The 15,571-nt window shown below is 38.7% G+C and overlaps 1 protein-coding gene across 11 annotated transcripts in view; it reads right to left on the minus strand.

The window, feature by feature from the left end:
• The window catches only part of TBL1X (transducin beta like 1 X-linked), a 201,189-nt gene that overhangs the window by 9,900 nt on the left and 175,718 nt on the right, over positions 1-15,571 (minus strand). For all 11 annotated transcript variants that reach the window (XM_074858851.1, XM_074858852.1, XM_074858842.1 and 8 more), the window contains 5 exons: positions 11,500-11,641; positions 8,551-8,614; positions 8,350-8,447; positions 5,504-5,564; positions 1,215-1,336 (listed from right to left, as the gene is read on the minus strand). In XM_074858851.1, the coding sequence (XP_074714952.1) occupies positions 1,215-1,336; positions 5,504-5,564; positions 8,350-8,447; positions 8,551-8,614; positions 11,500-11,641 (487 nt within the window). The remainder of the gene's footprint in view (positions 1-1,214; positions 1,337-5,503; positions 5,565-8,349; positions 8,448-8,550; positions 8,615-11,499; positions 11,642-15,571) is intronic.

Below are 15,571 nucleotides of genomic sequence, written 5' to 3' on the forward strand. Positions count from 1 at the left end.
CAAAGTAGTTCATACCCTTTCTTCATATGCTAGAATTTAAATAAATCCTCAAACCAGACAGATTGATGACACAGTATTAACTTCTTAAAAATTGAGATATTTCTTTGGTTAATATTCTGTAGATCTCAGAGACACAAATTTTCAGTAGAAAATACTGGTGGGGTGTAAAGTTTTGTGGCGTTTATAATCCTTAGTATTGCAGCTCTACAACAATGCTGGTCTCTCTAATGAGAGGTGTATATGTAAATGAAATCCAGGATGGAATACGGAACAGTTTACAATGCTTTCGCTATCAACCTTTATAGCACTTTGCAATTAACTTAGTCTAGTGTATCCCCTTGGTAATCAGTAAGTTTTCTGTGCTTTTTTGAGGGTCATACATATGGAGAAAAAAACATTTAATAAAAAGGGAAAGATTGTTTTTTAAAAACATGAATTGGCTCAGGGTCTCAGTGAAAATAATCCTGGAAAATATTTAAATTTTGCTTTATCTATTTTACATGTTTCAGACATCATTAAAAGGAACTGTACAGATATTTGAAGTAAAAATTTGGATCATGTGCAAAATGGTGCATTTCATATAATCATAAAGCACCAGTCTGTTGGTAGGAATGTACAACTTGTCATGAAGTATCAGTTTAACCATAGACTAGATAAAGGTCTCCAAATTAACAATTTTTCCTTAGTGGGGAGGTAGCAAGTTCTGTAAGTTAGTATCTAAATTACAGGTCAGTATATGATATCAGTTTTTTCATGAATGCAAGCCAAAAAACTAGCCTTTGATGGTCATTAAATACCATCAAGAAAAGAGGGGGCAAATACACCTTAAATAGATCTTATTAGATTAAATTGATACTAAAACTGAACAATGGCTGGAGGTAAACTGTTCTCTCCTTATTCATAGTTCTCCTTTACTAAAGGAAATTAAGCCAGTGGAAAACAAAATCTTATTTATTAATGTGCCCTTAGTCTGCAGCTCACGCTACATATAAATAGTCTCACTGTTTAAGCTGCACGTTTTGCCTCCTATGGTGATTTAGAACAGTTTATCCCTTCTCACAGGCAGTGAATCACTCCCAAGGAATATGGTTTTAGGGAAGCAATGGGATGTACCACCTCCGGTGCTAGAACACGCCCTGCAAACACATCATCTGCCATCATCCTAACATGCTGCTGTGACTTTATCACTAACATTTTGGGCTTCTTAAACTTACTGTGTGTCCTTGAAAGGTTTTAACGGGACGATCACAGCCAAGTCTGCATACATGAATGCACATGTCAGTGCTGCAGGAGGCAAAAGTAGTGTTGTTCTGCCAGTCTACATCCAGAGCAGGAGCTGCGAAGTACAAACAACAGAAGGAACATCAGGGAACACAGCAAAGAAACAGTTATCCCAAACCATTTTCTTCCTATCTGAATCAAACGGACTAAAAGCTAATTCTTGGCCTTTCACCTACTACCAGTTACAGGGATGATAGGGACTATCTGAAGGTCACAAATTAATTTTTGTCTTGCAGTGGATAATCTGGATGCTTTGCACAGCATCTATTTATGAGACTCTTTTGGGTTAAGGTACATAAGAGGGGGCAAAACAATCTACTTCCACCCTCCTTGCTCCCAGCTACATGTCTCTCAGGTCATCTCTACCATTCACTGCTCTGTAAGTCAGTTCAGCAAAGAACCTGGAAGAAAACTAATCAAGGAAAAATGTGGATGATTTCACCTAGGTTAGAAAAAAAATCTTCCTGTGAATGTCACACACAACACATGGGAGGGAGAAGAAGCAGGTGGCCATCTTCCTTTGCACCAGCTTTATGCAACTACTGATACAAACCTATTGTTCTGTGCAGACATGTGAATTAATAATACCTATATTCAGTTTAATTTGGTTGGGGAGTGATTTAACATAGGTATGTTGATCAAGCTGATCTGAAATGAGAAGAAGAGTTTCTGTAGAGGGTTTGGCATTATTAACTAGGACTGAACTAATGAAACTCGGTACACAGACAGCATGTGAACATGTAACTAGTGCCTCTGTGCAACACACACACTGAAAAAAGTGTGGAAAAAACAACAAAAAAAACCCCTTTTACAGCATGTCATTGCAGACTAAAAGCATGCACAGGAGTAGGAGGGAATGACATACAGTTTGCTTGTTTTTCTACAACTGCTGCTTGTTTTTTTGCTCAGGAAAGAGTTTAGCTGCCCTCCAGAGGATGACATAAGACTTGCTAAAATATAGAAATCTTCATTCTCAGCACACTCCTGTGAGAAGCAAGTGTGTCTGAACCAGACCAGCATATAGGAAGCAAAGTTGAGTCTCTTTCTGGCAACAACAGTACAGTGCAAGTTTATTATTAAAATGAAACCAAGAAATGCCCTATTCAAATATGTTCAGAAAAATACTTTTGTAATACAGAGGTGAAAAGGTATCTGTTCTGTCAAGCCTATTGTATGTAAATGTTTTTTCCTGTTGTAATTCTTATGAACTGCAAAATGAGATTGATCCACGTCATCTTCCAAATCAAATGAGAATGGAGGGCTGAAATTGTTTCATATAAAAGTATTTTTTAGAATATTAATGAAAAATAATTCTGTGTGACAGGTAAGGAATTTCTACATTGCAGAAATATAAAGGAAATTTGTGTGAGGAAGGCAGGTTACTTCTGAGTTTTCCAGTGAACATGACTGGGGATTAGGAAACAGTAAAGGATTTTGTTTCTTTAACTGCCTGTTTGTCTTTCTTTTTATGCTGCAAGCTTTGTATTACTGTTTCAGAGCAAACAAAAATCTATCTTCATTAATAACAATATGCCTTCAGGGCTAATATCTACTATGAGTCGAAAAGTAATTTTCTGAGAGCTACTGGCACCTAAAGCGATGGATTTGCATTGCAGCATAATTTGAATCACAGTGTTGATAATTAATACTGATTAATTTATTGGTGTGTTTAATCATATGTTTATCGCGTAAGTAACTACATAAAATGGTCTGGAAAAAAAACCCAAACGTGGGTTTTGATGCAAGTAACGGAATTGCCAAAGTGTCTCCAAAACCACAGGATACTAGCCAATTGCATAAAAACAATCAGAATGTCATTTAATAAAAGCAGCAACAAATCCTTAAGGAACATAGCTAAAATAAATCCCAACAACAAAAGTGTCATAATAATTATCAGTTAATTTAAGCTTTTTCTGAAAAAATTTACGTGTGATTCAGAATTAGAAGCTCAGAATAGGACAGTGTTAAGTGTCTGCAGGAAGTGATTCAGAGCATTTAGATGTCTAAAACTGGGTCATACAAATACCTCTTATGGTATCACTTAACCAATTTGTTCCTGTATGCATGGACATCAGTCCACATCTATCAGCAGATGTGAAAATTGCATTTCACTCCATTTTAGAAATAATCTTTGTGAATACATACACAGATCAAATGCCCTATGATGACTCACAGTTTTGCAAAGAATAATGGAACCCTAGAAACTACTTATCCACATACTTACATATTTTGACCATAAAACCTTAAAATTACATGGGAATATCAATGATATAGAGGCCTTCAAGACTCAGACAAAGGAGTCTTCCTTATGTATTTTAAGATGACTGTTTTGTCCATATGGGTGTAAACTAAACAAGCTGTTGTAAAGCAGCTGAGAGTAAAAAAATTTATGTTATTCCCAGGCCAACTATCTCCAGACTTCAAAGAAGAATGCAAAGAAGTACACCACACAAGTATGTGTTAAAGGAACTGTACTCTGTCTAGACTAGACTTTTACTAGTTAAAACGGTACCTTTAATCCTTGTGTAGACAAGGTTTTCAGATTCCAGATATGGAAAGGAATTTCTGTTAGTTAGAGGGCAAGGTGAGGTCTTTACAGCTTTAGACTTACGTGAGGACAAAGACTCCAGCTGATTTTAAGGGGATTTTTGTAGGACATATGCTTTTGGCCTATAAAGAATTTCCTTAATAATTAAGTGCTTTACTTCCCTATGAAAACATATTTGAAATAATGGAAAAACCTCCCAAAACCTAGCCTCTCCACATCTCCACTTCAGTTGTGTCTTATGGTCCAAAGACAAACAGCATGCATAATAAGAATTCTAAAAAAAAAATCTATTAATGCAGATGGACATTGGCATATTGCATCGGAAGATGTATTTTAGTTTCCAACTTGCTAAAAGGGGAATGGAGTGGTATGTCCTTGATGCACATCACTGCTAAGAGAGCTACACGTCAGTGAACATGATTATGAAGGAGCAACCAAGTTCTGAATCTGCAACTACTCAGATCAACGGTTAGGCATCAGAAGGCTTGAGAGTCTCATTAACGACATCACTATACAGTGTGAAGTTTGCTTTTATGGAACAGTTATGATAGATAAATGAATGCCACAGTGAGAAAATCTGTCAGCAGACACTGACTCCTCCAAACTGACAGTTGCATTAATAAACGAGATGAGTGACAAAAATGCAGAGTATGGATCTGCTGAGCGCATGGACATACTTTTTGTCTACTGTTGAATAACCATTTCAATTGCTACTGCATATCAATAACATCTGTGAAAACGTGAGATTGAGAGCAACTAGAAATTGAATTGAAAAGCATGCACAAATTAATGTTTTAAAATTAGTAGTAAAATATGTGTTTTTAAACACCATTAAGCACCTTGTAAAAGCCTGCTGTATTTAAAAATGCTTGTTACAGTGAACACACAGGAAGATGAACATTTCTAGCATCAGAATCTGGAATGTTCTGGTGGTTTTAAACTCAGTTTGACTATGCCCCTTAAAAATTCTTCACTATGACAATTTATCCAGTTTGGATCATGAATTCAGTCATCACCTTACAAGTCTGGTCTCGGGTGAATTTAAGATTATGTCAATGTTACTCAAGATTACTTCGTATCTGTGACATCTCCCATCTTCTTGAAGCAGACCAGATCTACAAACACTATTCAAGTAAGGTTTTAGTGCAGCAAGGTTTTGAAAATCAAGCTTGGCAACTGACTTCTGATAATCAGAGAAAGCAAATACTGAAGAACTTCAAGTCACAATTAAAAGCTAAGAAATTCCTGAGGACCTGCACACTTGCAGTGGTGATTGCATGCTGCATGAGAGATCCACCTGCCTCTGTCTCAAGTCAGCTTCATTGCAACAGGAACAGAAAGAGTGGAAGAGATACCAGACACCTCCACCAAAAAGTCTTTTCGTAAATCACCACTTGGTACTATTCAAGCACATAGATAACGACAGAATCATTCATCTAGGTAGACATGGCTGGTGTATAAATCCTCTCTTAGAAACAGTTTGACTTTCAAAGCAGAACCCCATCTTTCTGAAAGAAAAATAAATCCACAAGCCACAATACTCAGGATAGTTAAAGCACAAAAAACTTGGTTCAAACTTCTCTCTGGTAGATAGGTTCTTACAGAAGGATAAATTACATTGACAAAATTTAAAACTGAATTTCATTTTACTCACAAGAGTTACGCAGAAATTACCTGAATGAAAAGGAAACTGCTGTTTAGCTTCTCCTGTGTGAGCATCCCAAATTATTGTTGTCTGCAACCGAAGAAAGGGGGAAAAAAAAGGATTAGTGACTGTTCAGCTCAGAGAAAAAAATCAGAGCAGCCTCACTGAGGAGCAATTCTAAAAGATGGACTGATAAAATTATCGGTTGAGAGAGCCTTGTGTGCTGAACAGCTGAAAAAACAGAAATCACTTCCAAATATTACATAATAATAATCTAAGTGTAGATAAAGAAGTATCATGCCTACAGAGGAAGTAATGTAACTACCAAGAATGGGCATATTCTCTGAATAATGCCAGAAGACAGCACTACACATTTTTAACAAGCATTTTGTTACAGCTGTTTCAGTTATCTTCTTCAAAGAAGACTTTTTCCCCTTTTCAAAGATGCCAGTTCAATCCTATTCCAAAACCATGTGATACTACATTTCTAACAATTACACCATCAAGTGAAATGTTTATCTAGCAGCAGAGTACATATCACTTCTTGTCACTGTGGTGGGACAAACTAAAGTGTAATTTGCTTACTACAGGTTTAATTCATACTCACAGCCCATGTAAGCAACTCCCCTTTAGAGCTCCATAACACCTTCTGAGTGAATTGTCAATTTACTGGGAGTATATGCTTCCAGAAAATAAATTAAGGATGCCTTATCTTGTTGATAACGGATCATTTAAAGAATCACTTCTGTTATTTGGAACATAAGTTTACCAGAATAATGGAACTACCATTGAGAGACAAGTGTAGCTGAATATAAACCAGTATTAAAAGGAATAAAACTATGTTTCCATTTTCACAAGTATGTGAAAATACAGCGATTCATCTAGCCTACAAATAAGATGTACAACCTGAGCTAGTTTCCCTAGACTCCCTCTGTCAGGTGCTGGAGAGAAGCACTGTTAGTCCACCCCATGACTTGGGATGCAACCTATCACTTGGAAGTGCCATTTTTCTCTCTGAATTTTATAAAGGAAGCCAAGGATGACATACACATCTAATTTTTAGACATTGAAAGTTAGGCAAGATGAATGCTGTGTACTTTCCAGTTTCAGTTTTAATGGATTTGTGCTCATCATCATCAGTCATCTGTTCATTTTAATCTCTAATATGCACTCAGCTATAACTACTATGTTTTGCTCAATTTTGCGTTCAGAACTACCATTTTTTTCATATTTGCATAGGAAGCCACATATATTTTATTCAAATAAAAGTATTTCAATAATTAGATGAGTTAAAAGATGCAGTGACTTTAAGGTCACTTCTTTCTTGGAAATAGGTAAATAGTCTCCTGCTTGACAAACCCGATCTCCTTCTACGACAGGGCGACCTGCTTATTGGATGAGGGAAAGGCTGTGGATGTTGTCTACCTTGACTTCAGTAAGGCCTTTGACACCGTTTCCCACAGCATTCTCCTGGCAAAACTGGCTGCTCGTGGCTTGGATGGGCACACGCTTCGCTGGGTGAAAAACTGGCTGGATGGCCGGGCCCAAAGAGTTATGGTGAATGGAGTTAAGTCTGGTTGGTGGCCGGTAACGAGTAGTGTCCCCCAGGGCTCGGTTTTGGGGCCGCTCCTCTTTAACATCTTTATTGATGATCTAGACGAGGGGATCGAGTGCACCCTCAGTAAGTTTGCAGACGACACCAAGTTGGGTGGGAGTGTTGATCTGCTCGAGGGTAGGGAGGCTCTGCAGAGAGACCTGGACAGGCTGGAGCGATGGGCTGAGGCCAACTGTAGGAGTTTCAATAAGGCCAAATGCCGGGTGCTGCACTTGGGCCACAACAACCCCCGGCAGCGCTACAGGCTTGGGGAGGAGTGGCTGAAGAGCTGCCAGTCAGAGAGGGACCTGGGGGTGTTGACTGACAGTCAGCTGAACATGAGCCAGCAGTGTGCCCAGGTGGCCAAGAAGGCCAACGGCATCCTGGCTTGCATCAGAAATAGCATGGCCAGCAGGGACAGGGAAGTGATCTTACCCCTGTACTCGGCACTGGTGAGGCCGCACCTCGATTACTGTGTTCAGTTTTGGGCCCCTCACTACAAAAAGGACATTGAATTACTTGAGCGTGTCCAAAGAAGGGCAACGAAGCTGGTGAAGGGTCTGGAGCACATGTCGTATGAGGAGAGGCTGAGGGAGGGAACTGGGGTTGTTTAGTCTGGAGAAGAGGAGGCTGAGGGGAGACCTCATTGCCCTCTACAACTACCTGAAAGGAGGTTGCAGAGAGCTGGGGATGAGCCTCTTTAACCAAGTAATGAGTGATAGGACAAGAGGGAATGGCCTCAAGTTGCACCAGGGCAGGTTTAGACTGGATATTAGGAAGTATTTCTTTACAGAACGGGTTGTTAGGCATTGGAATGGGCTGCCCAGGTCAGTGGTGGAGTCCCCATCCCCGGAGGTGTTTGAGAGTCAGGCTGACGTAGCGCTTAGGGATACGGTGTAGTTGGGAACTGTCAGTGTTAGGTTAATGGTTGGACTGGATGATCTTCAAGGTCTTTTCCAACCTTGATGATTCTGTGATTCTGTGATAAAACTACAAACGTTAAGTACTGGAAGCAGTTCTTTCCTTATCTGAGACTTACTTAAGGTGCAATTTTACACAGGGGGCAAATGGAGTTGGTTTTTTTAAGTAAAATCTTTTACAAAAAATAGTACACATATATGCAGCCTCAAAAATGTAATCAATACACACTAAAACATACTAAAGAGAAGTAAACTCTCCAGGATGCCTGGAGGAGAAGAAAATAACCTTATGGAATTCAGCAGCACAAGCTCACAAAGCCAGCACATTCATATGTTAGAATAATGTATTTTTAAAACTCACTTTATCAACACCAGCACTTAAAATATAATTCCCCTTTTTGTTCCATTTCAGGGCAAATATTGGACCTTTATGTTGACCTAAGGTGCTTGCAAGATTACCTGGAATAAAGAAAAGGTTAATATTACAATTTGTTTACAAATTAGCCAAATTACAGTTCACTGCTGTTTGATGCTTAAGAACAATAAACATTGTTTGACTTACCATCATCTGTCCATATTCTTGCAAAACCATCATACGAGCCTGTAGCCAATAGTGTTCCATCACTCTGTTGGGATATATATAAATAGCAAAGGTTGATACTAGATGAAATCTGTTTCAACCAACCTTTTTCTTGTATTTTCTTTCTTTTTTAAGGTTTGTGCATTGTGATTTATGGGAAATCTGAGTCCACATATTGAGACAGATTATACTATGATTTAAACTAGAGGTTATTACTGCAAGACAGCAAAGAAGAAACAAACCTCTTTAACGTACTGTGAAATACTGGCCTACACCATCAGATAAGAGTCATTCAATCAAAAGGATTAGAAAAAGAAAACAAGCTGTAACAAATTCTATGGGATTCTTCCAGATAACAAACAGATACCTCTTCTTAGACATAAAGAGCCTATAAACCACCAACAGATCACCTAAATTGTGACTAAATCCCAGTTCAGTGAAATTCAGGCACCTATAATTGAAAGAAGGACCTAAACACTTAAGCCACCTATACTCATGGTTAACACCTCAAATGCTATTAACCACCATGAAGTTGTTTCCTACTTGTCTGAACACAGACTCCCACACATGCTCAGAAGCACAGTACCATGACGGATAGCCTGAGAAAAGTTGGATTCATTGGTCTCAATTAGCAGAAAAAAAGCCCAGGAACTGTAATCAGCAAATTACATGTATTCTGCTGGAGGGAGCCCTTCACTGAAGGCTATCTGCTGTGCAGCCAACAACGCTAGAGTTACTGGGCCAGAATGAGAATAATTAAAAAGAAACTTGACTCTGTAATTTGGTGAGACGGGTACTGTTGGAGCTGGGCGTTTAGTCTTTAAACATTTCAGCATCTGGATTACGAGTGAGATTCACCCCCATTTATCTCCAGACATCCAGAAGTTAGGAGTTAAAGAGAGTAACCTAGTCTCCCTCTATAACTAACAGCATCACCCACCTTTGGAGTGTAATTCATGATCCCATTTGCTTTAGACTCTGCCCAGACCAGCACAAAGGTATGTGTCTCTTGTGTCTGCTGACTTAGAGGGAGCCTAGATGACTAGTTGAGATGGTTAAATCTAAGGGAGATGAATCCTCCCCTTGGTACCAAAGGGCATGGTCTGAATAAGGCCTCTAGAAATAACCTTTCTTATTATAACTTAAATCCCATAAACCAGAGAAGAACTGATTTAATATCACCAGTGTGAAAATTTTACAGTGGAATATGATTAATACTGTGGTTCTAAATAAACAATAAAGGCAGATGGCATTTCTAGCATCATGAATAGAAATTTAGGAAAAAGCATAAAATAATCCTTTAAAACATATGTCCACTCCAGTACTCTAAAAACAGTGAGTCAGAGTAGTTGTAGATTTAACTCTAATGTATAATGATGTAGGGGGAAAAATATTAAAAACTAAGCCAACTTCACTGTGACATACACCTACCTGGACCACTGATGAGAACAAAGGTGGTAAGAGCAAAAAGAGAAAAGGGAAGAAAAGCTCAGGGACTAGATGTACAGTTTATCCAAACTTGTTGGTGGCAATTCAAATTCTTTGGAAAACTTGAAGTATGTTGGAAGCGCTTCAAGTGTTTAAATTAGAAACATTTCCTTACATTAAGTACTAGCACAATGCAAGTGAAATATCAGTGACCAATGAAGTCTGGAAATGTAAGGAACTCCTACAGGAAATACTAGAGGATGCCCTATATGTTTTGGACAACTTTTCTCATAACTGTTCTGCACCTTTGCATATTTTCCTCTTTCAATTACTCTTTTCCTACTCCTCAATTCAGCTTTTCCTGACTATTTTTCTTCACCGTGATATCCACAGGAAACAAGTAATGAACATTCTTGGGTTTTATCATTATTTGCTTTGTTAACCTACCTCTGTGTTCCCTACTATTCATCAACTTCTTTCATTGTGTCAAATATAAAATATATAGAGGAAGTTGATTTGTGCAGTGGCCTTATCTTTTACTTTTGTGAGGCACCTAGCTCATCTGAAGGATAATAATATTGCAGTAAAGACTAACTGAATCCTGATCTCTGGCCGGCAACTGGGACTGCACATAACTGCTGAGAATCCTTTTTGGTACTTAATTTTTAGTCTGTTTTCCTATGAAAACAAGACTAATATAATCACTCTGTCCGTACTAATATCAGCAACACAGACAGAATGCAAGTGATCTCAAAATTAATTAAGGTTACTGCAAGTTTTTTTAAGTTCTTTTTACAATGCTTGGTGGCAGAAAGGAGACATGAAGCAGCCTTAAAGCTGCCCAGAGACACTGCCCAGACATTGGGGATTCTTAGCAATACCTGTCCTCTCCGCCCACTTCAGACGTCTCTGTGCAGGGCCATCTTATCTAAGATAGAAGGTTTTGCAGGATGAAAGTAAAAAAGAGATCAGGCAAGACAGTTTCACCCAGAAGGTGGGTAGGTATAAAGAGAGAATGACTACACATGCTCCTACCAAGATAAAGACAATAACGTGAACATGTTGTGCTATGCACAGCATAATTCAAATGAGAAAGGGTCTTGATAGTCCAACCTCAGAAAAAGCTTCGCTGCTGCTTACATCTCCTTACATGCCAAAATAAAGTAACTATGAGGTGCAAACATATTATTAATCAGGCTTCATTACCACATAGATTGCTTGTTTCATCTTCATTCTTAAAGTTAGCTAAGTATTTTTACCCATGCTCCTAAAATAGAGATATATATACATCATTATTAAGCTTGAAGATGGCAACAGCCTTGGAAAATTATAGCATATAGGGGAAAGTTCAGCCTATTACGAGTATTTGAAACAAGAGGTCAGTAGGTTAGGACAGAACTTCTGGTCACCTCAGATATAAAAGATATGGAGCAGCAGCTGTAATTGCCTCTGAATTAAATTTAGACAGTTAAAAACCATGTGCAGTCCTCGAAGTCAGCTTACATTCCAGTCCAATGAAGTCACATCCTTATTGCTGGGGACATCGTGTCCTCCTTCTCTTATGCAGTGCCTCAAAACTAGTTGAGTGGAACCGCTGTTGCTGTTCTCATTGAGATTCCATATTCTGGCCGTTGAGTCTCCGGATCTATAAAAGCAATTGTGCAGAGATGAAAACTCCTCTTGGTGTCAACCCAGCAAACAATGTAAAAACCTCTATTTCTGTTTTCATTGAAAGAACATCACAGCTTTTAAAAAGTAGTTTTTCTTTCCAACTCTTCCCGCACTGTGTATACTTTTTTAAAGATGCTAACACATATTTAAATTATACATATCATCTGAGTCCCCATCATCATTTGCTTTATTCAGAAGAGTTTTACCTAAAATACATTTGCTTGCTCTCTACATTTCCACTTCATACCTAAAGCTGATATCACCGTAACAGCGACAGTCTGGGGGAACTCAACAAACCTAACACTGTGGAGATCCCAATAAAGATGGAAACACAAATGTTGTGCCCACGTGCCTCCCATAAAAAGTGTGCATGGTCCCATTATCTCTCAGTGGCTCACCAGGTCCCTGGTGATCCCCCGGAGATGCAGCAGCCTCTGGGCACAGCGCGACAGGACCCGCAGGGTCACCGCCTGCAGAGGTGGAGTGTCACCTTGGCAGTAGCCTTGGGGAAGGGGACCTCTAGCAGTGTGACAAAGGTGCTGTGGTGCCAGCTCCCTGGTACTGCCTGGGTTCCTCTGACAGCTACCGCAGGAGCAGGAGGTGAACTTAAGGCTGCCTTTAATTTGGCCATAGCCCTTTCATAAGGTACTTCTGTTCGGGACAGACCAGAACATAGCCTCTGATAGAAGCTGTTTGCAAAACAGCCTCTCAGCATTAAACCTAAAGATTAGGAAAGTAGAAAGGTAATTTAAAATAATTTTAAATATTCATCTCAATTTTTTAAATTCATGTCTACAGGGTCCTTTGCTGTCTGTAGCTTGGCTGCTTAGCTCACATTGTCTGAAAAAGGACAAAATAACTACTGACACAGAGCAAGACACAGACAGCATCAGGATTTTAAACTATTTTATAGACTGAATATTTTCTAGAGATGTTTTTGCAGATGTTATTGCAGATGGAGATGTTATTGCAGGCTGATACCCTGATTTTGTCTAGAAGAAAGTTGTGAGGACGAAGTGAAGAGTTTATCATAATCTGCTCATAATATATTTATTTTCACTTTGCATAAATCTTTATTCCAATTAAAAATGTCTGAGGCCAGAAATCAATTTGCAATGGGGTGGAAGATATTAACGCTTTCTAGCTTATTGGGATTTGTCTCTTGCTCCCCCTGCCCCCCCCCAGCTTTTTTCTTAAACAATCAATAACAACAACAACCAAAACAATCAAAATACCCTGGATTGCTCGTTTTGTCCAGAGGGTAATTTTCATTTACATGCAGAAAGTAGAATCTTGGAGCAGAAGTAGAATCTCTCTTATATTTCCAAGAATTCATACAGTCTAGATGAAATTTCATTAATGATATACCTGATGTATTAGCTATTTCCTTTTTTTAAATGAATGACTAAAACTTCCTTTCTTATACACTTACAAGCAGAAAAAGTCTTTCTTAGAAGACTAAGATCCTGAAATCAAATTTTGCTTTGATAAGCCATGTTTTACTGAAAAGGAAAACCATCACAAGAGAATATTATATTTTCTTCTGGTCTACTAATAAAAACATTTCAATTATTTATACTAAAACTACCGGGCAAATTTCAAACTTGACAGGTCTCTGAGTACAAATATTGACCAATCAAGTATTGAACTTGATTGATCTTTGTGTATTATTTTACCAGTAATTTAGCCAAATTTTACATGAACAACTGTTCAACTGTGAAAGCAAAAACCTCTCTGCCTGTATCAGTGGCTCTGAGCTCAGCGGGGTCATGGCACGCCTGGGGAATATGCCCCCATCTCCTCTGAACCACCTGTGTCAAGCTCAGATCTGATGGCTGGCCAGGGCTTTGCCAGCCTAACCACAAACTACTGCTGTACAGCCATTCTTTAATTTTTGGTACATATCCTTCATGTTAGTGATTAAGAAATAATACAAATCAGGGTAATTTTTGCCACCATGCAGAGCTGTGACTGTAATATAATATCCTTACTTCTTCAGAGGTCTGGAAAACTGAACAACAATTTTGCACATGTTGGCTAGAAAATGAATGAAGTTGATCATGAGGATCAGAAGTTAAGGAAGATTTTTAGTTGTGATTATTTATAATAATGGGAACATAAGTCCTTCATAGGCTTAGGTTATTGGTTAACATGCTAAGTAGGAAATTCCTTCAGTGCTGGCTTCTCCACTATATAAGACTCCAGGCCAGTCCTGCCCTCATTGTAACAATCCAGTTTGTTATTGGACCATGTGAATGAAGTACTCAGTCACTTGGCTATCAAACACAATATCCTATTTGCTAGTTCCAAAAGGGTTATGTTTTGTTTTTCAACAGTTTTATTTAGTCAGTTTTCTGGCAATGCTTGGGCAATCTTATTTTCCAGTATTTTAATTTTGTTTTTCCATTTTCTTCTTCCTAAGGCTACATAAGCTATTATGTGTCCCTGCAGAGAGGCTTTATAAGCCTACCAGTGTGTGGCAGGGGTATTTGTGTGTCTTCCCTTTTGTTGCTGGGAAAAAAAAAAGAGTATTCTCTGCTCTGGAAAGTATTCTGATTTCTGTTGAATGATTCAGTGAACCCTGCCTTATTAGAGGACCATAGTTCAAGCACAATTCAGAAAGATATTTAATCTCCTTAGCCCACAGAAGCATTTCTATCTGCATGATAAAGCAGCTCATTCCAACATGCAAGTCATGAACACTTGAGTAAGAGGTATACTGTTCTGTGCTATGGTAGAGTACTGCCAAATTTTAGAAAAGTTAGTCCTAAAAGAATTTTATTTCATGCTCTCCAGTCCCAGCATAATCATGAATCAAGGTGGACAAATGTTTGCAGAATTTTGTTTATGACATATAAAATCTCCATTCTGTAACTTGTCAGCACAGACGTTAAAACAGCTGCATATGGGTAAAGAAATCTGCAAGACGGTTGTTGAACCTTGGTATTTCTAATCTTCAGCTGCAAGTCTTATAATCAGTTATTTTGATGTGCAATATTGCTAATGTGTATTTAGTGCTTCTGGCTCTAACAGGTTAGACTTATTTTAAAAGAGATTATTAAAAGCATAAAGGGAAGGAAACTCATCATTTACACACCTAACTTTTCCTTAATAAAGCAGGTCTCTTAAAGTAAGAGTTTATGTTTCCTAGGTAGTCAGTAGAGGGAAGTGCCTTGGAAGTATCCAGAAGGAGAACTCTGTCACACTGATTCTACAACACTACCCCAATAAAGTCACCTGCTAATGAATAAGCACTTACAGTCATCAGAACTAACACCCGGCTCTGACTAGGATTATTCAGAAAGGTAATTCACAGCGGATCCTAAACCACTGATATGAGGAATACAGCAACTCAAAGTATATATAACCCAGAGATGATGACAGAATGTGCTGGTTTTGCCTGAAAAAAACATCCTAGAAACCTAGAAAAATCCTTTTGGCCTAGAAACATCCTTTCTTGCTTCTGAGAGACACAGCCGTAACTGAAAGATCTTGGACAACAGCTTTTATGGCTAATTATTTTGCTGACTAGGGAGAGCAAAGGTGCACAGAGCACCCTGCAAGAGACAAAGTTCCCCTGTGTGAAAGAGGCTGGTATAGATCAGCAAAGATAAGCAAAGAAACCTACTGCTGGGTTTTGGGAATGAGGCCAGGTCCCTCTGCTTCACGGCTACGAGAATTACTTGAAGGGCATGGCTGGATGTAACAGAACAGAGCAGGCTCTTGGAAGCAGCAGTTGAACATGCTGACAGAAACATCCTAAATTCAACTGGAAAAACTTTTGGAGTTCAAGGCTTTAGCAGCCTTGACGTTCACAGTCCATCCACTTCTATACCAGGAAATTTAAGCATGTTCAGGAACATTCTGGGTCACTGGACCATGACGACCTGTGCTAGCAAACTGA

The sequence above is a fragment of the Strix uralensis genome, chromosome 2 (genome assembly GCF_047716275.1).
Source record: "Strix uralensis isolate ZFMK-TIS-50842 chromosome 2, bStrUra1, whole genome shotgun sequence".
NCBI classification, from domain to species: Eukaryota; Metazoa; Chordata; class Aves; order Strigiformes; family Strigidae; genus Strix; species Strix uralensis.